The sequence below is a fragment of the Parasteatoda tepidariorum genome, chromosome 2 (genome assembly GCF_043381705.1).
Source record: "Parasteatoda tepidariorum isolate YZ-2023 chromosome 2, CAS_Ptep_4.0, whole genome shotgun sequence".
Lineage (NCBI taxonomy): Eukaryota > Metazoa > Arthropoda > Arachnida > Araneae > Theridiidae > Parasteatoda > Parasteatoda tepidariorum.
The window spans coordinates 103,215,978-103,236,199 of NC_092205.1; the positions used below are offsets into that span (position 1 = coordinate 103,215,978).

The window sequence follows — 20,222 nt, forward strand, 5'->3', positions numbered from 1 at the left end:
CATCGCATAGAACTCTAATTTCGGCCCCAATTTGAAATTTATAGGTTAATTTTATAGGGAGTTACGGGGTGTGATGTGTGTGTGACTCCTGATACAACTTTCGTCCCTTTTTCAGCCATTATTCGCTCTTTAACAAAAAAAATAATTTTTTTCCTATGCAGAACACTTTATTTACTTAAAAATATTGAAAAAGAAGTTAAAAATAACATAAAATAAAATAAATAAAAATTATCAAAATTTAACCGTTTATTAGCTATTATTCGTTATTTCGGAAAAGAAAAATAGTGATTTCTTTATACAGAACACATGATTCACGTTGAATTGTTGAAGAGTATATTTAAAAACATAATATAAAATAAATAAATAAAAATTCAGAGTCGATCCTTGCAGAGTGTCGATTCCAGGACCTCAGTACCTTCAAATCTAGTTTGCCCACTGAGCTACCAACTGACCCACGCTTCACATGCCAGGCCCGCGCATCAACAGCTTAAAACACCTCCCCCCGGTTAGTCAACAAATATATTTTGACTCATTTTCTGGCCACTCGTGTGTGTATAAAAATGTCCTCGGGTACAGTTGTTCGTCACATTAGACTCTAATTTCTGCCCCAGTTTGAAATTTATAGGTTAATATTAAAGAGAGTTACGGGGTGTGATGTGTGCGTGCCTCCTGATATGACTCTTGTCCTTTTTTCCGCCATTATTCGCTCTTTAACAAAAAAATAATAATTTTTTTCATATACAGAACACTTTATTCACTTAAAAATATTGAAAAAGAAGTTAAAAAAATAACAGAAAATAAAATAAAAAAATAAATAAAAATTATCAAAATTTAACCGTTTATTAGCTATTATTCGCTATTTCAGAAAAGAAAAATAGTTATTTCTTTATACAGAACACATAATTCACGTTGAATTGTTGAAAAGTATATTAAAAAACATAAGGTTGGTGACAAATTTCCCACTAACTAGTCATTTGCTAGTTTGTGTACATTAAATGGTCTACCTAGGCATACAGATATTGAAGTCCTGTTGGATTCATTTCACTTCGAACTTACAGTAACAGTTGCAATAATTTTTTCTTGTACCTTTTTGTTTTAACCGTAATAGTAATTATTCAAAGCTGTCAAATCCATGATTCCCCATCTTCTATGTCATAGATAGGCGTCCTTCTAATAAAGGAATCAAAAATTAAAACAATATAACCTGTTTGATTGCCTTAGGTAACAGAGAAGAGTTTATCTCTAATTATTACAACATATTTTTATTTTATGTTCGTTATTGGAGTTTTTATAATTTTCATTCCTGCTTTCCTGAGTAGTGATTCATAAAATTTCGATAGCTTATGAATTTCTCTCCCTAAAATATTATAATATCTTTTACTTCTTTTTTGAAAAGGATTCAAAAATTATTCATTAAGAAAGGCCAGTAACACCTTTCATATGTCTATATATTTTCCCATTCTTATCATTTACTAAATAAATGAAGTTTTCAAAATATTTTTGTGCTCTTGTCTATTTTCCATTAGTTTTTTTACTTACCATAGAATGACAATCTATTCCAGCCATTGACTGGCCATACCAGCTGGGCAATTGGTTTCTTGAAGTTTAACTTCATAAAAATCGGTAGTTTCACAAAATACTTTTAAAAAAGCAAGCTCTCGTTCAAATCCCATTCTCGTTGCAATCTATGGATAAGATATTCTCCGCCTGCTGTCTTTTACAAAAAGGTAGCACGTGTTTGGTCAAAATTTTACAATAGAAAAATTATTTTTGAATATATGAGGAAAAAAATATAGGAATTTACCAGTCATAAATGATTTTTATTTGTAGTGATAATTTTTTTAAATATTTTCATACTTTACCATATTTTTGTGTTGATTTTTTAATATAATTTTTAAATTTAACAAATTATGCCTAAATTTTCACAAAATAGGTACCTTCCAAAAACCCTAGACAGACCCCTGAACTGAAATGGATTTTTAACATGTGCATTTTACCCTAGAACGTAAAACTGTCAGACCATATGTTATAGTTTTATTTTAACCTGCTAATTAGTAAAAAAAAAAATTTTTTTTAAGTTGTTAAGTGATTTTTTATTGTATATTGGTTAATTGCAGGATCTTTACATCTTCACATTAATTTTATTAAGTGTAACTCAATCTATTCAGAATATAAACATTTTATTTCAAAAATGTCTTTCAAAAACCGCAAAAAATAAAACTGAAATAATTAAAATTTGTATAGAAAAAAAGAATTAAAATTAATATATCTTTCCTAACAAATTAAAAACTAATAAATAAAAATAAACAATCCATAGTTTTAAATGCTCCCCCACATTAGTTCTTCAAAAGGCAATGAGAAAGAAAAAAAAAATTACTTCCAAAAAGTAGTGACAATAGATTCAAGAATTGCTAATAGAAGAATAGGTATTTAACAAATAGTAACTTACTGTGAAAAATGATAAAGGGGAAAAAAAATTTCTTTTATTAATATTTAAGGAAGCTCGGGAGCCATAGGTACAGCCCTGTATAGTTGCTCTTAATTTAAGATTTGGTATTTTTCTTCTTACAATTAAAGTTAAACGATGTTATTTTTTAAAATGCTATATTTGCATTTTAAAATTGGAAAAAAGTCTATGTTTAGAACATAACTGGTTTTGTTACGATAATTAACATAAATATTTTATTTTTTAGAACCTGTTACTGAAGCTCTTTGTTTAATTGTGTTTAAAATTTCTGTCAGAGAGAGAAGATGCATCAGAAGAGGGCACAAGAAGTATATTACTCTCTATTTTCTGATGTGCATTTTTTATCCGGTTATAAACTCATGTTTTAAAGTTAATATTTTTAACTGCTTCCCTGATTATCCCGAGTAAACTCAGGCATAGCAGAATTCGTCAATACGTTTTATTTTATCACATTTTTATTTAGCCGGAAGTAAAACAAAAAATAATTATAATCTGCTGTGATTGGAAGTTTGCCAATTTCTGTTTGGGTGTTTTGCTATGTGCGGGACTGCAGACGTGTTTTGCACTATTGTATATTTGATGGTGGATGAATTTACATAGAAAAAAAAAAGAAGTTAAAAAATGGCATTCGCGAGTGAAAGTGCAGAGTGTAATGCAGATGATTTTTCAGATAAGGAAGATGTGAACATATACAAAGACTAATATTTAATTTTTTTCATTCGCCCGAGATAGTTTGGGATTGTAAACTGTTGTTGTTAATTTACGTCGCACTAGAGCTGCACAATGGGCTATTGGCGACGGTCTGGGAAACATCCCGGAGGATGATCCGAAGACATGCCATCACAATTTTGATATACTGCGGAGAGGTTGGCACCCCCGCTTCGGTTGCCCGAGAACCTGCGCGCGAAGTCGAGCACTTTACGGTAGCACAGTTTAACGAGGACCAATACCGCACACCCTCGGTCCAGACTGATCCAAGTGGTCACCCACCCGCACACTGACCGTAGCCAGGGATGCTTGACTTCGGTGATCTGCTGGGAACCGTGTCTTAACGATCAGTCCACTGCGGGACTTTAATTTTCGAATAGATAAAAAGCTTGTAAGTTAGGAAACTATATATAACTGGAAACTACATTGATTATAATTCACTTCACATGACATTTAAAAAAAAAAAATTTGAAAAATATTAAGAAAATATTAAAATAAATGAAAAGATATAATGAAAAATATTAAGAAAGGGAAAATATGGTAATACTTTCCTATATAAAAGAAAAAAGGAGATAAAAGGGATAAGACATGGAACCCGTTTTCTCCCTAGATGGCGTATTCGAATATTTCGATCGCAAATATGTGAAGGTTGATTTAAAAAATCTGGCAACCAAAAACTAGCGCGGATTTTTGTTGTTATTTGTAAGAACAAAAAGTATTTACTCTTTCTCGAATAATGTTTTTATCGACTTTCTTAATAAATTAGATGGGAATTTTTTTACAATGGGTTTGATTCAAGAATGTGAACTGTATTTCTCAACAAAAAATTTATACGATGTCTTAGGAGTTCGAAAAGGCGCTTCTCTCTTGGATAGTGCGTTCATTTATTTTTGAAAATGTACACTTTGCAATGATTTGAGTTGCTATTAAGTGTGAAATTTTTTTTTCAGTTAAGAAGGCGTATAGAAAAGCTTCTTTACTGATCCATCCAGATAGGGTTGAAGACGAGGCTAAAGTTGAAGCAACTCGGAAATTTCAGGTCCTTGCTAAAGTTCATTTTATTTTGTCTGATATTGAGAAAAGAGCTGTTTATGATGAATCTGGTAAGTGAATATTTTTTCGTTGTTGAAATATTTTGACGTTTTATGCTTTATATTGATGTATTTAGCAGTGATTTTTACACACTTGAACTACAGTAAGCCCGGAAATCGTAGAAACGTAAAAAATTAATTATGACTTGACCCCTGAGACGCATAATTCTGTAAACATGATTTCCTGTTCATAAGAGATTTTTCCATCATCATTATTAGCTGTTAGAGTGGCTCCAAGTATAAAATTACATATTTGTTATCCTATGATGCAGGTGCTTGAACAGTCCTAATTAAAAGCCGAAATTGTTTAAATACAAATCACCTGTCTTCCTATTTCGAGATTCTGAAGGCTAGCCGAATGTACATTAGTATACAGTGAAACATGTCTAAATTGCCCACTTGTGGTGCATTGCTTTGTATTAGTGGTTAACTTATGAAGAAAGGGTTAGAGTCATTGGTATTTAAAATTGCCCACTTGTGGTGCATTGCTTTGTATTAGTGGTTAACTTATAAAGAAAAGGGTTAGAGTCATTGTTATTAACAGTATACAGTGAAACCTGTTCAAATTGCCTACTTGTGGTGCATTGCTTTGTATTAGTGGTTAACTTATAAAGAAAGGGTTAGAGTCATTGTTATTTACAGTATACAGTGAAACCTGTTCAAATTGCCCACTTGTGGTGCATTGCTTTGTATTAGTGGTTAACTTATAAAGAAAGAGTTAGAGTCATTGTTATTTACAGTATCCTGCTGCCTATTGTCTTCCACGAAAGTCAGGTGAACTTACTCTGCTGCATCCTTACTATTTGAAGACGCTAATACAGAATATAGGGAATTTGGAAGCTGGTGTTAAGAGTACCCACACTAAGTACTTGTAGTAGAAATGTATGGAATTATTGGAGCATTTGAAAACAGTATGCTGGATGAAATTTATGTCAATCAGCAAATAACATATACAGAAGGCAAATTAGTAGGCTTATCCATTAATAGTTAAAACACTGAAGCTTCAACTTTACAGAGATTTTTAATATGCTCTATATTTTCAAAAAATAAAGATATTGTAGGCTTATTTCCAATGGCCAGACAAACAGCAGTTAACCCATACTTTTGCATGTTTTAAAAATATTAAAGGAGGCTGGATATAAACTTTTAGCTGCTATTGGTGATAACAACTGAGTAAATCGGAAAACATTTGATAAGTTGTGTGGTGGCGCATTGCAACCATCAATACCTAATCCTGAAGATCCTAGATAGAAGCTATTATTATTTTTTGATAGAGTTCATATTTTTAAATGCATCCGGAACAACTTGTCAATACCAATCAAACTTTTATATGCCAGCTGACACTGAGTCAAGTGGAGAGAAAGAAAATGTCTATGCGAGTATTTTTCATTTAAAAAGTCTATATTACAATGATTCTGATAATTGTATTAAATTAGCTCCAGGGCTAACAAGAACTATTTCCTAATCATCTGCAGAGGCAGAATGTCAACCGTGCGTTAAAATTATTTGGCAACAAACTAATTGCAGCTTTAGAGGTATCTAAACTTGGACAGATATTGAGGGCACTATTAATTTTATTTATACTATTTCTAAATGGTGGAAAATTGTTAACGTCGAGACATCAGAAAAGGGTAAATTTAAGCGAAATGCTTACTGTGATCCCTTATTCGGTGCCATAAGTGAGAAATGGGAATGTCTTAGAGCACCATGTTAAATCGACTTCTAGAAGCAGTAAACTTTCAAGGGAAACCTTTTTTGCACTGTTGCATACAAGATCATTTATTTCCATCTCAAGATCTTTGAAAGTATACAGCCCCACTATATTCTGTTTGGAAAATTTCAAGCGGATGAATTAGAAGCTAGATTCGGGCAGTACAGACTGGTGAGTGGTGGAAACTATCAAAATTTTAGAGTCTGAAAGTTGAAACTTCTTAGTTTATTGACTTTAAAGTTTGCAAGGATGGGAACATTCAATATCAAGTCTAAAAGAAAATGAAGAGGATGAAATTCCTCTGACTAATTCCTCTGAATTCCTAAAAACGATTAAAGTGTTTTAAGGATTGCATCATAAGAATGGTAGAAAGAATGAAAAAGAAAAGAATGCAATCAAATGAAATTTTGGGAGATGCCGGCATTGCTCGTGAAACAGACATCCTGACTAAAAGAATCTGATGCCAAAAAATTAAAAGAAGAGAATTTTGGGACTTTCCTCCTTAATGGGTCCAGATGTTGCCTCTACCATTGTACCGGAATTTGATTTGGAAGAGATTTGATTTCGTCGCTGTTTTGTCTCATTTTTGTCTACCGTATGTTACCATCAACAATTAGCCTCTTGCGGATCTACACCAGGTGACTTGCTGTGTTGCCCTACTTGCTAGCTGCTTGTCGGTCTCATTGAGGGTTGATAGAGGTTCAGTGTGTGATCGACTTGTTTTCGGTGATTTCCTCAAATGTTCTTCTGTGTTTCCTTGAACGGGAGATGACCAAAAATGTGATCTCAAGTGGTGGCTATGATTTGGCTCGCGCGTGATTTATCAAATATTTGAAGTGATTTATTGGTGATTAAATGAAGATGTGATTGGTATTTACTGTTGAACATATAATTTTATGGCTATTGATATTTATATTTTGATAATATTTCCATTTATTGATATTATTATTCAATGGTTTACAATATTATTTGTTTAAATTAAATAATAATATTTAAATTTAGTGTTAGCATCATTTTTTTTTTTTTCTTTTTTCACTTTTGATTCAGTATGATTATAATTTTAATTATTTAAGCAATCATTTTTTTTTTATTGCATTATATATCACAGTGTATATTATATTGACTGTAGTAGTAAAATTTGAATTTTTATTTTATTATGGTTAAAAAAGCAAAATATGCTATTTATATATTTAATTTTTTCTTCTTCTAAAGGTTATATTTAATTATTGGAATGCGCTTACAGAGTGGTAAAAATTACAATTTTATTCTGAATGAAAACGCTAAAAGCAATACAGAAAATTCTGAAAATGAATTATATGATAATTATAATTATTATATCATTATTTATTCTAATAGTTATGAAGAATATTTAAATCATCTAAAATAAATTTTTGAAATATGTAGATTTGAAAATTTAAAATTAAAAGCTTCTAAATGCTCTTTTTTGCAAACTAAAATTCAATTTTTGGGTTATGAAATGTGTAATGGTATAGTACCTCCTGATAACAACAACATTGAAGCAATTAAAAACTTAAAACCTCCAACTGATGTTAAATCTCTTCAACGATTTTTAGGTTCAATAAATGTGTATAATAAATTTATAAATAATTATGCTAAAGTTAGAGCACCTTTAAATAATCTTTTAAAGAAAAATACACCCTGGTGTTGAACTCCCAAATGTCAAGAAGAAGCATTCGGAATTTTAAAGAAGGCTTTAGTTTGTAAACCAATTTTGAAAATATTTAATCCTAAATTACCATGTCATATTTTTGTTGATGAAAGTCAAAGTGGTGTTAGAGCAATTTTAAAACAGCCAGATGTTTCAGGTGTCTTACATCCAATAGCATTCCATTCTCGTTCTCTTAGAAACTATGAGAAATATTATGCTATCACAGAACTGGAATGTCTTGTTATTGTTGATGCATTAAACAAATTCTATCACTATTTATTTGGAAATAAATTTACCATACATACAGATCATGCGACTTTAGTTTGGTAAAAAAATGTAAAAAATCTGAAGAGTAGGTTGTTCCGCTGGTCTTTACTTAATAAGTATGTATGATTATGATAAAAAATACACAAAAGGCACTCTAAACTTTGAAGCTGACATGTTATCCCGAGATATTCCTGACAATTTTGAGCACAATAGTAATGTTGATTTAAATAATGTAAGCCATTTTTCACATCTTTTGAAATTAGGCGAAATTCGCGAAGCTCAACAAAATGATAATTTAACTGGAAATTTTATTAAAATAGATGATGTTTTATGTTTACGTTGGGAAAATATTACTTTAGACATTTCAAATTTTAACAAACATTGTCTTACTTGTCATATTAATAAAAAACCTGGACAGAAAAGATTTGGATTACTTCAGGAAATGCCCCCAGTTGACAAACCTTTTGAAATAATTGTAATTGATAGTGTAGGTGGTTTTAGTTATTACAATTCTACCAAAAAATATTTAACTTAAAGTAATTGATCATCACACTCGATATATGTGGTCTTTTGCATCTAAATCAATAACTACGGAAACTTATGTTAATTTTTTGCACCAAATTTTTCAAATTCAAGCCCCTGATATAAATAAAATTTAAAGAAAAAAATAGATCGAATTAAGTGTCGAATTTCAGGTCCTGCTAGATTAGGTGTCTCATACTGTATTAATATTCTCTGATTGCTACTCTCGCAACGAGACTTTTTTCATCATCATTCTACATATTCACCTCGTAAGGAGGTTAATCATCATCTCAGTGAAAATTCTAATAATAAGCGTGGAACTTAAAAATAATGAATAATGCTGCGACAGAACTGATTTATTTCAGTAGTCAACACACACATTAGACAAGTGTTTAAGGTAGGAAGGTTTTACACCCTTCTATTAAATAATACAAAATAATTTCTTTACTTTACAGGCCTGCGTAAACTAAGGCAGATAAGCAACTAGTTAGAAATATTGATAACTGTGGCTAATCTTTAAAATATCCTAATATACTCAGGGTGGCCACCCACCTGGAAAACCTTGAAAACCTGAAATTATCAGGGAATTTTTTTTATACTGGAAAAAACCTGGTACAATCAGGGAAATTTGGATAAAAACTTGGAAAAATCAGGGAATTCTAAAGAATTCCCTGATAAAGAATTAATTTCACCAATTTAAATTATTTTATCCATTATACCCACTTTTTTTAGACGAAAATGTATCTCCAAGCAGTTGAAATATCATCAACTTAGCAAAACTTTGCTTGCATCAAAATTTGCTCCATTACAGCTCTGTTAAACTAGAATGCGACATAAAATTCTCCCACGGTTGCTAAACGAATGTGGAAATCTTTGACCGTTATGGACTGTGCAATTTAGGAAAGATTGTGGTGGAGGTGGAAGAAGGGATTCGGATATTAGCTTCTGTTTTTTAATTCTGTCCTTGGGCTGAATCCATTTATAGCTTAAGCTTGTTCCAATGCTTTCGTGGTAATTTTTTCCCATTTTGACAAAATGTTTTTGTATTTTCAACTTGTTAAGATTCTCCAAAAATTAGTTGGTTATAATTTAATAATAATAATAGATTTTATATTGCACTCTTTTTCTGAAAGCTTTTGTATTCCCATTAAAAGAAATCCGTGAATTATATTTTCTCAGCAAACCAACCAATCGCAAATTTTTTTTTATAATCGCTAACAGCAATGTTTATCGACAAATTGTTACAATTGTTGCATTAATGCTAATTTTTTCTATTTCATTTTAACCTTTTATAACATATTTTAATTTTAAAAAAAGGTTTTTTTTAGGAACTAACTATATACTAATATTTACTTTTACTCTTTTCTTGGTCAATATATGATTTTTGATTCAAAATTTTGTACCAAAACATTAAAAAATGAATAAAAAATCTTGCCAAATTGTCAAAATAAATAATTTTTTTCAAGATATGTTAAAAAAAATAACATTTTGAATAAAATATTTTATAATATAGGCACTTTTCTTGTACCTACATCCTACACTTTATTAGAATAAAGAGACTAAAACCTGGAAATTTTAAGATTTTTATCTGGAAGACCTGGAAAAATCAGGGAAATTTGAAATCTGATTTGAGTGGCCACCATGTAATACTTTTCCTTCCTAACAATATGATAAAAAACTTTTTTTCGTGAGATTAATGAAGAAAATTATTCAACTCCCGAATTTTAACAATATGTTGTGATAATTTTTTTCAATTTAACAATTTCCAAATTTTCTTTATCTAAATATTATTAAACAACCCTCATGCTAATATCCTATGTAAGAACAATAATTTGAACGTAATTTTTTCATCTTTTAGGTGAGATTGATGAAGAAAATAATATTTCGGAAAATGATTCAACTCCCGAGTTTTGGGAAAACTACTGGCGCAATTTATTTCCAAAAATCACGAAAGAAGACATTGACACTTTTTTCTCCAAATATAAAGGTAATGGTTATAGCAAAAAACCTATATATGTTACAGTTATAATATGAAGAAAAAAAAGTTTCTTTTCGAATTTTTTTAAATTTTTTTTTTAGATTTTTCTATTTCATAAAATATTTTACCTCTAAGACAAAAATCTTCATAATATTTTCCATTTTAAAAATGGATTTTGGAAAGTACTACTTATTTTGATTAATCTTTTATTCTTAATTTAATCTTTAAATCTTTGAAAAACATGCTTTTTTTTCTCTTTTTAAAGCATCGAAAAAAGAACAGGACCTTATTATGCCAGGGCTCACATGATATATATCACTTAAGTTATATCATGATTAAAATCCTGATTTAAATAATTTTTTCTTAAAAAGAAACTTTGATTTAAATCAACTGTGATTTTTTAAGGAAATCATTGATTTAAACCAATGAATTATTTTTTAAGAAATTATGAATATATTCTTTAGAGTGTGATTTTTATTTAAGTCTTATTTCATTGATAGTGGAGGTATATTTAAAGAAATAATAAATTAAAAGGTTAATCATTAGATATTATTAAAAAAAAATAATGATTACTAATAAAATACATTAATAAATAAATTAAGTTATAGACTAAAAGTGGATAACATTAAATTGTTAAGTTATAGTTTTTCATTAGTTGTATGTGAATATTTTGTTGGTAATATATTTCAATTATGCCCATTTTGTTTGATTACTTCAGATGCTTTTAAAGCATATTCATAGCTGCCAACACTACTGGATTTTGCCAGCTTCTCATGGTCTACTGGTTTAATTAAAATTCTCCTGGTTTTTCTACATTTTAGAAAATTCCCTAAAAATTCCTATTTAAATCGAACTTTTGTACAGTTTTTTGCTTGCTTGAATAGTATTGCTGTAATAAGTATTGCTAATATATAATGAAGCAAACCTCGAGAAATCAGTTCAAAACTTCTTTTTTTCTAAAATGTTCAGTTTATTTTTATTCAGAACTTTTCGAATTAATTAAAAAAATCTTTACTATCTTTGATGAATTAAATGCTTATTAATATTTGAAATTATGAGGAAACATAATACTTAACATTTCAAGTATGTTTAATGTCAATTATAACTGTAAAATATTGTAGATTTTTTTTTTAATGACTATAAAAAATCCCTAAAATTTCCTATGTGCAAAATATTTAGTACTTAATGCAAAAATTATCATGAAATTTATATTATTTTGAAAATCTACTGGATATTTTCCTATCCATGTCGACAGCTATGCATATTAAATACATAGTGTTTATTACCAGTATTGAAGAAAGACTTGCTTTGCCCAGAGAAACTTACTGTAATTTTTTTTCTTTCTTTCTTGTCATCGGATCCCAATTTATGCACAATTTTAAATACATTTAATGTTAAGGGACTCATTCTATTTTTTAAATTTATAATTATGTAAAAAAATTTAATTCAAAATTATAATTAATTTAACTAATATCAAAAAATATTATTGAGTGTATTTCTTAGATTTAAATAAAAGTTATTATATGAAAAGTACATTCAACTAAACATTTACAAGATTAATGTACGGAATTTATAATGAATGAAAGAATTAAGAAAACCACGAAAACTTAAATAAATTCATATTACAAATGTAAATTAGTTACAATTGTTTAAAACTTGTAACTTGGTTCAGTATTTCTTTAATAAAATGATTAAATAAATTTAAATGATTTTAAAATGTAAATACAATAAGAATTGAAACACTAAATTTTACCATCCCTATGCCTATATTATATAACAAATCTGAGATAATTGAATTTTTGTTTCAATTGTTTTTAAATGAAATCATTAAGGGATGATTTAAAGTTTTTTAGAATAACAAATATGAATAATATAAGATTTTTTGCTGCATTTAAAATGGTGGAAGTCCCTCACTTCATACTTTTTTAAAATTTTGCTTCTAAATATTGTTGAGTTTTTCAATAATTAAAATGTCTTATGCTGCGATTCTTATTTACGAGATTTAAAAATCCATTAGCGCTATTTGTATTTACGTGTTAACGTTAAGTGTTTTAAAATCCTATGTAGCAATTCGTATTCTAGTGAGTTTAAAATCTAATGTCGTGATTTATTTATGCTGTTGTAATATCAAACATCAATTTTCTTATTTATACTCAATTTAAAAATTAGACATTGGGATTCATATTCACGCAAATAAAAAATTATACATAGTTATTTGTATTAACACAATTTAAAAATTACGCATCATGATTTATATTTAAGAATTTTCGAAATTCAGTAGCGAGTTTCATATTCACATGATTCAAAAGCCACATATCGAATTCATATTCTCTCATAAAATTAAATATTGCGATACTTATTCACACTATTTTAAAATCATGCATATGATTCATATTTATGTGATTCATATTCTTACAATTTTAAAATTAATCATCGGGTTTTATAATCACATGGTTTAAACGTGGCTCTTTTTTTGTAAATATTTGGATATCATAGCTTTTATATATATATGTTGTCATTCCCAGGGAAGGATTGATATGAAGTCTGCTTAATATGATGGCATTCTTTTTAAATTTGTCTGCTTTTTGTTAATAAATCTTTACTTTCTGTCTGAATCTCGATCTCCACGGGCTACAGTTGGCAGCTCAGCTGTAGTTTTGAAAATTATGATTCAGTAAAAAGTTTCACTAAGTTTCGCGTGATTTACATCATTAAGACTCCAAAATGAATAGGGATCTGCCGAGTATTCCACTGCTCAACGGTGACAACTTCTATCAGTGGCGTAATAAAGTCAAGGCTTTTCTGACACTTACGAAAATTGCAAATATGCTTACTGAAGAGGCCTCCCATTGATCCAAAGTTGTGAGAACAATGGACACTAAACAATGATGATGCTGTAGCGAGCATTCAACTTTGGCTTTCTGACGACCAAAGTCTTCAGTTCGCAAACTAATTCAAAAATTCTATGGGAAACATATTTACTGGTAAACGATGCAAGAAGATCATGTGGACTTCAAACTGGAAATTTCAGAAAGAGAACTTGTTTTTTATGCAGGTTTACGAGGAAAGTTTTCAAAAATAAGAGAAATCCTGAAAACCCAACGTCAAATGGATGAAATTTTAGAAATACTGTGAGAAGAAGAAAACAGCATATCAAAATTAAAAACATGATTTTCCTAGACGAACAGAAACATTAGGAGTAAAACAAAAATATGAAAATAGAATAGAGAGGAAATGTTCCATCTGTCATAAAACGGATCACCTAGCTGAAGGCTGCTATTTCCGAAACAAGAATGAGGGGAATCAAAATCCACCATCTCGAGAAAAATCCAGGTTATAGTTCGAAAATGTTCTTTTGAACATTTTCGAACTATTAATTGGTTATTAACAAAACCAAAAACTATAACGCTCATTGTGCATTTTAAAATCAAGATAAATATTCTAGAGAAAATTTTGCTCTTACTGCCGAACAAGAACAACATAAATTCTAATACTACAGGTAAAAACAAAACTGTTTTCATGCTGGATTCTGGTGCTACTTTACACATGGTAAATAATTTAAACTTTCTCTTTGGAAAAAATAGGTTTAATTTGAAATTTACATTAAAAGAATTAATATTTTTTATGTATTATTATTTTTGTGTATTTATGTATTAAAAAGTAAAATCATTCCCAGGGAAGGATTATGAAGACTTTTTTTTTAATACCGCCAGATGGCGTTCTTTTTAAATTTGTATGTATTTGTCTGCTTTTTTATAATAACCTTTACTTTCTGTCTGAATCTCGATCTCCGCGGACTACAATAAGCCATTTAAAATTAAATTCCAAAACAATTCACAGAATTTAAAGGATACGTAACTAAGTAATCGGAATTTAATTTTGTGTGACTGCCGACCTGGTGGCGGAGCATTTAGCGTGCCTGACTGCAGAGTCGTTGGTTCGAATCCTGCTCAGGGCATGGGTGTTTCTTTCTCCTTGTGTTCTATGTCCTTTCTCCTTTGTGTGTGAATGTGACCCGCCCTATAAACGGGTTTGTGGTTGTGTGACGTGGCCGGCGCTGCTCTGCCGCTGTGGCTTCGCCACAGATGCCCACTGGGTAACGAGAAGAGAGTAGCAGTTCTGGCATTCCTGTGGCCAATGGGACAACCCCCAAGTGCCCGCCATTAAAAAAAAAAAAAAATCGTGATTTAAGTCCGACACCAACAGTTTAATCTATTCAATGTGAACTTATTAGTATCAGATTTTATAAAATAAACGATTTTTTGATACAATATAGTGAACGAAGTATTTTAAACATAAATTTAATAATTTTAATTTGTAGTTCATAAATGAAATTGTTCAAAGAAATTTCAGTTCATGTTTTACATTTGAGACAATGGAATTGCCTTATATATATTAACACCAAAAATTGTAGATCATCTTACTGACATGCATTTTTACTAAGTTACTCAATCAGGCAGATGTACTATTCAAACAATAAAATCACCTAAAAATTTCAACCTTCGTACGTAGGCAACGCACGAAATATGAACAAAATTAATTCTTATAAGGTACAATAGACATTTACAAAAATTTTATGCAATTAGTAGACAGTCCTTTAAGAACAGATTCTTACAATTAAAAATCTCAATTCATTTATTAATTTAAAAGAATAAAAGCAAGATGGAAATTCTTAAGAAATGAAGCTTTGTGATTCCTTACTGCTCTGAGGAACCACATGAAAATACATAATTAGTGAATAATCCCAAAGTGTTCAAGGATTGTGGTTCTCATCTATAAATAGAATAGCGTGAGAACTCCATTGACGATGGAGCTTCCCCTGCAATGAAATTATATTTTCTTTCACTTTTAGGGAAAAAATTGGCAAAGCTTAGTTGATCCTCGTGATCAAACATTTGAGAGATTTTTTGGTTCGATTCAAAGGGTAGAAAATGAAGTCTAAAAGTGAGAAACTCTTGCAAAATATATCAGATTTGCACATGAGAATGCAAGACCACCAAATCTAGCTCATACACACAAGCAGACCCGCTAGTATGTCGTCAAACATGGAAAGTGATTTGCGCTCGGTACGTTGAAGTGGATTGTGGTTGCATGAATTTTGAAAATGTTGAATAGAATATTTTGAAAACCATGTTTTTTGCATAATTTGTGGCGAAAATCAACATGGTGAAGAAGAAAAAAAAAATCTCATTTTGGAAAAGGGAAAATTAAAGCACATTTTAAAAACATTAATTGAAAATTTCTCGGAAAATTAAAAGTTATTTAAAAAAGTTTATATATTAAATTTTGATAAGTGTAAATTTAGCTCATTATTACTTAATAAAATTCTAAAAATTTCATACTTTGTAAGCTTGTCTTGAATCTAGTTCAACTTTTTTGCACAAAATGAAATATTTCTATGCAGACCGAACTGACAAAAAATTAGGTACAATATTCTTTTTTTCGCAGGATTAGGAACTTAAGTGACAAGAGGATTCTCCTAATAGGAAAATTCCTTATTCTTAGAAATTGCAGCATTATTGCTCTTCTGAGAGATAAGCATCTTCTCGTTTCTTTCAAGGAAAGAACTTACAAACTGCTTAACAAGAACAAATCTGCTTAACAAAGCTGTTATCATGTGTGACAGAGAATTTAGGAGGACAAAAGACAGGGTACTGGTAAGGTCGGAATAAATGTCGTTAACAAGATTTTGCGAAAGTAACGAAACCTTCAATTATAAATTGGCGGAATTCTGTCAAATTTTGCCAAAATATAAATTACTGCTTCACGGAAGAATCACATGCCTGAATACTCCATTTAATTACATCAAATTATTTTAACCTTATCCTTACATGATCTGAGTAAAGCATTATTTTATTCTTCTTGAGCTCTCAGGCTATTATTATAAAAAATGATATAACATTGTTTTCCAATTGGTTGAATAATTTTCATTTCTTTTGTAGGATCTGATGAAGAAATTCAAGACCTTAAAGAATGCTATGTGAAGTATGAAGGTGATATGAATCTTATAGCTGAAGTTTTCTTGGGTTATGACGTAGAAGAGGAAGACAGATTAATAACCATTTTGACGGAACTAATTAATAAGGATGAAATTCCATCATTCCCCAAATTTGTGAAAGAATCTAAAACTAAAAAAATGGCACGAATTAAGCGTGTAAGTATATTAACTAATTAAAATTCACTAATTAAAATTATGGAAACAGAAACCCTGCTACTGGTTTTGCAGAATTTTTCAGACTTTTTTTTATAAGCGATTAAAATTTTCCGAAAGTAAAAATGGAAAGAAAAAAAAAAAACAAATCTAACACACACAAAATATGTAGGTGCCTACTTGATTTTATAATGTTTCTAAAAGCCCTAATTTTCCCCATAAAAATTATTTCAAATTTTTTTATCTGAGTTCAAAAATTTTTTAACCAAGCTATTAAGATTTTCAATAACGGCATAGCTGCCAACCTTAGGAATAAAAAATTAGGAACACTATGTGCGACAAAATTATACGCACCAAATACGAGAGTAAGGCAAAAATTTAACTATTAAATAATAACATTAATAGACATAGTATATTTAAATTCCTTATGTAAATTAGTAAAAAAAAAATATATATAAACACTATCTTTTGTGGGAAATTTATAATATCAATATTTTATAATTAGGAATACTGGTATAATAGTTAAAAAAAAAGCAACCATTATCTATTAATATATAATTATTCTTCTCCAAATTATGAAACACAGGTAAATATTAAACTACATCATAAAAAAATATTTCTGATGCAAATGTTTAATACTACAAAACATTTTTAAAAAAATTATAATAGTTTAAGTTTCAATTTAATGAAATGATCAGCAACAGCTATTGGAATAGTATTTTACAATAAAACGCTGTTAAAAATTACTTCTGCACAATAATCTAAGGAAGCGCGACTGCGGCGATCGGAACAAGGGATTGATTTAAAAGCAAAAATACTGCAATTTTACTAAAATTCGGATTTTTTATAAAAATATCAGATTTGATTTCAAAATTTGAAACAAATCCAAAAAATTCTGAACAGCTATGTAACGGCATTTTTGTAAAATCGCATTATTTTTATTTTATATGCATGGGTGCCACTATTCAGTCCTGGGGATGAAAATCAGTCTTGAGACTAAATTAATCTCTTTTTCCATTTGTTTTGCTTTTCTTCCTTAAAAATGTTCATTTTAAATAAATATTTTCTAGTTAACTTCATTTAAATATTTAATGAAAACATTGTTATGTGATCTAGTAATGATGTCACACCACAATGAGATTGATTGATCTTCAGTGCCTACTTGGTTAAACCAAATTTGTACTATTGTTCTACCCAAATTTGTTTTGAGTTTTCATTTTCCTCTAACATTTTGAAATGCTGAACGAAGTTAAGATTATCTTTTTATTGAATTGAATTTATAGAGATCAAATAAGAAATAAATAATCATGAAGCCAAAAAGAAAAAAGCAGACATATGGATAACTTCAGGAAAAAATGAGTGGTTTATTATCCAGTGATTGGTACAAAAATATCTACAAGGTTAACTAGTATTTTTTAAAATCTTGTTTGCTGTGAAAAATTCACGAAATGAAAAAAGAATAATTAAATCATTGATTTAATGTATGTGCCATTATTATCGAAAGTTGCATTTTTTAGTCGGTGAGTTATAAATTTCTGAAAATTCTGGTGAACAACGCTAGATCGTGTTAATTGGTCAAAAAAATAGCCCAGTCTTGAAATTCTTTTTAGAGTGGCACCCATGTGTAGGGAATTTATTTTTGTTATTATTTTCATATGTCTAAATAACTCTTGTTAACTACTGTAGTTCAAATCTGAAGCTAAAGAAGCAGCTGAAGTTAAAGAAGAGATGGACTGTGGCCTCATGAAAGCTATGTCCAGGCGTACCCAAGAAAGAGAAGGCCAGTTCAATAGTATGATACAAAGTTTAGAAGCCAAGTATGGTAAGCAAGAAGTCAAAGGTAAAAGAAAGAAGCGCTAATCTAACTATGTTGAGTTCAATTATTTGATGTGTTTCACAGTATTTACTAATAAATTGTTGACAAAATAAACAGCTTGATTATTTTATTTTACAATCTTAACAAATATACACTCAATAGACTGATAAAAGGGGAAAAATTCTATTCTAACACAAATTAGATAGTCCATCACATTTGTTGAGTAGAGTTACCATTCCAAGTATTGTTCTCATCATCATCGCTTTGATTGTTGATGCGGAATACATTGCCTTCTCGTTTGGCAAATGGTGACTCTCTCCTTCGAATATTGGGTTGCCTAAAGACAAGAACATAATAAAGATTCTCTTATCACATTTTCAAAATTTACAAGGTTGCACTATAACATCAAAAATAAATTTATATTGCAAAGCAAGGAAAATGGGGGAGAAATCAGTTATTGTTTCATAGCTGCCAACTCTACTGATTTTTGTAAATTTTACAAAATTTCCTAAAAATAAAAGTCCCTGTTGAGATAGAATTTTTGTACAGATTATTGCTTGCTTGCTAGAATATTTAAATAATGAAGTGAATCTCATTTATAGAGCTCTCTTTGAGGAATTAGATGCCAATAATATTCAAAACTATGAGTTAACATAACGTTTCAAGCATGTTTAATGTCAATCATAACTGGAAAATATTGCAGTTTTTCTGACTATAAAACTATGTGTAAAATATTTAGTACATTATGCAACCATGAAAGTTATATTTAGTAAAATCTACTGGATTTTTTTTCTTCCTATCCATATTGGCAGCTATGTTTTCTTTAAAAGGTCTTAACCAAATTTTACAAACTCATTTTAGGAAGGACAGTGTTTTCAGAAACAGCATTGAAGTATATTGAGAGAACTGACATGTTCTCTTCTTTAAGGTTCTAAACCCATCTTTCTTTATCATTGATAACTTCAAGAGTACCTCTTTTTATTTTCATCTTTCCCTCAAACTTGCCAGTACAACATCAATAGGAACAGTATTTGATTTATGCGAAATATGTCTAGCCAAAATATCTCAAATTTAAAGCAATTCAACATGTTACATTTGTTCTTTTTTACCAATCCAGTTTTTTGAGTTAAGAAATTGTGATTTTTGAGAGTCTATATTCGTTAAATTTTTATAAGCAATAAGGAATGTCCCGCAATCATGGGAAAACCTTAAAAGAATGTTTGGAATAACATGTCCCTCAACTTTATTTTTTGGTGATGACATTGAGAACAATTCCATTTTCGAAGGATTTCAATGGAAGCAATAAAGAGAGAGTGTGTACGATGTATCGCACAATGCATTAAAATGCGATATTAGACAAAGATAATATTTAGAAAACTGTGATGAGGATGCAATTACAGTAAAATGATGGGCAAAGAGATTACACAAAAAAGTGGTATTGGATAAACCGGACAGTGACAATCATTCGGCTGCACAGATTAAACTGACAATGCAGTTATAATGTTTCTANTTTGCAATTATTTTTTTCACAAGGGGGGTGGCCCGTAACTTCTTAAAAATTTTTTAAAAGGGGTCCATTATATCAAAAAGGTTAAGAAACACTGGATTAAACTGACAATGCAGTTTTGCCATTGGAAAATGCTATTATAAAGACATGAACTGAGAGATCTCTCCCTCTGAGGTCAAAGAAAAGTAATAAGTCAAAAAGAAAAAAGCTTTCTTTAAAATATATTTTTAACTTGTACCGATGATAAATACTCGTATCCTTAATTTTCCGCGAGTAATAGATTTATACGATGTCAATTTAAGGTAATTTTGCTTCATTTAGGTGGTTTCTTTTTT

The 20,222-nt window shown here is 29.6% G+C and overlaps 2 protein-coding genes across 2 annotated transcripts in view; one reads left to right on the top strand and one right to left on the bottom strand.

The window, feature by feature from the left end:
• The first annotated feature begins 3,758 nt into the window (after nt 1–3,758).
• LOC107440359 (dnaJ homolog subfamily C member 9) lies at nt 3,759–18,494 on the top strand. The gene is made up of 5 exons (XM_016053267.4): nt 3,759–4,049; nt 4,126–4,278; nt 10,294–10,422; nt 16,356–16,567; nt 18,251–18,494. Exons 1-5 carry the CDS (start codon nt 3,959–3,961, stop codon nt 18,422–18,424), a joined length of 759 nt encoding a protein of 252 aa, XP_015908753.1. The 5' UTR covers nt 3,759–3,958; the 3' UTR covers nt 18,425–18,494.
• Nucleotides 18,491–20,222, bottom strand: part of LOC107440358 (UBX domain-containing protein 4) — a 59,967-nt gene continuing 58,235 nt past the window's right edge. The window contains exon 14 of the mRNA XM_043053774.2: nt 18,491–18,717. Within this exon, the coding sequence (XP_042909708.1) occupies nt 18,591–18,717 (127 nt within the window). The 3' untranslated portion in view covers nt 18,491–18,590. The remainder of the gene's footprint in view (nt 18,718–20,222) is intronic.

What these genes read in the sequence shown, in the direction of transcription:
- LOC107440359 (XM_016053267.4), top strand. Translation starts at nt 3,959, where the DNA reads ATGGGTTTGATTCAAGAATGTGAACTGTATTTCTCAACAAAAAATTTA. An exon ending in TTTTTTCTCCAAATATAAAG is followed by an intron (nt 10,423 to 16,355) that starts GTAATGGTTATA and finishes TTTCTTTTGTAG; the next exon opens with GATCTGATGAAGAAATTCAA. An exon ending in AAATGGCACGAATTAAGCGT is followed by an intron (nt 16,568 to 18,250) that starts GTAAGTATATTA and finishes TAACTACTGTAG; the next exon opens with TTCAAATCTGAAGCTAAAGA.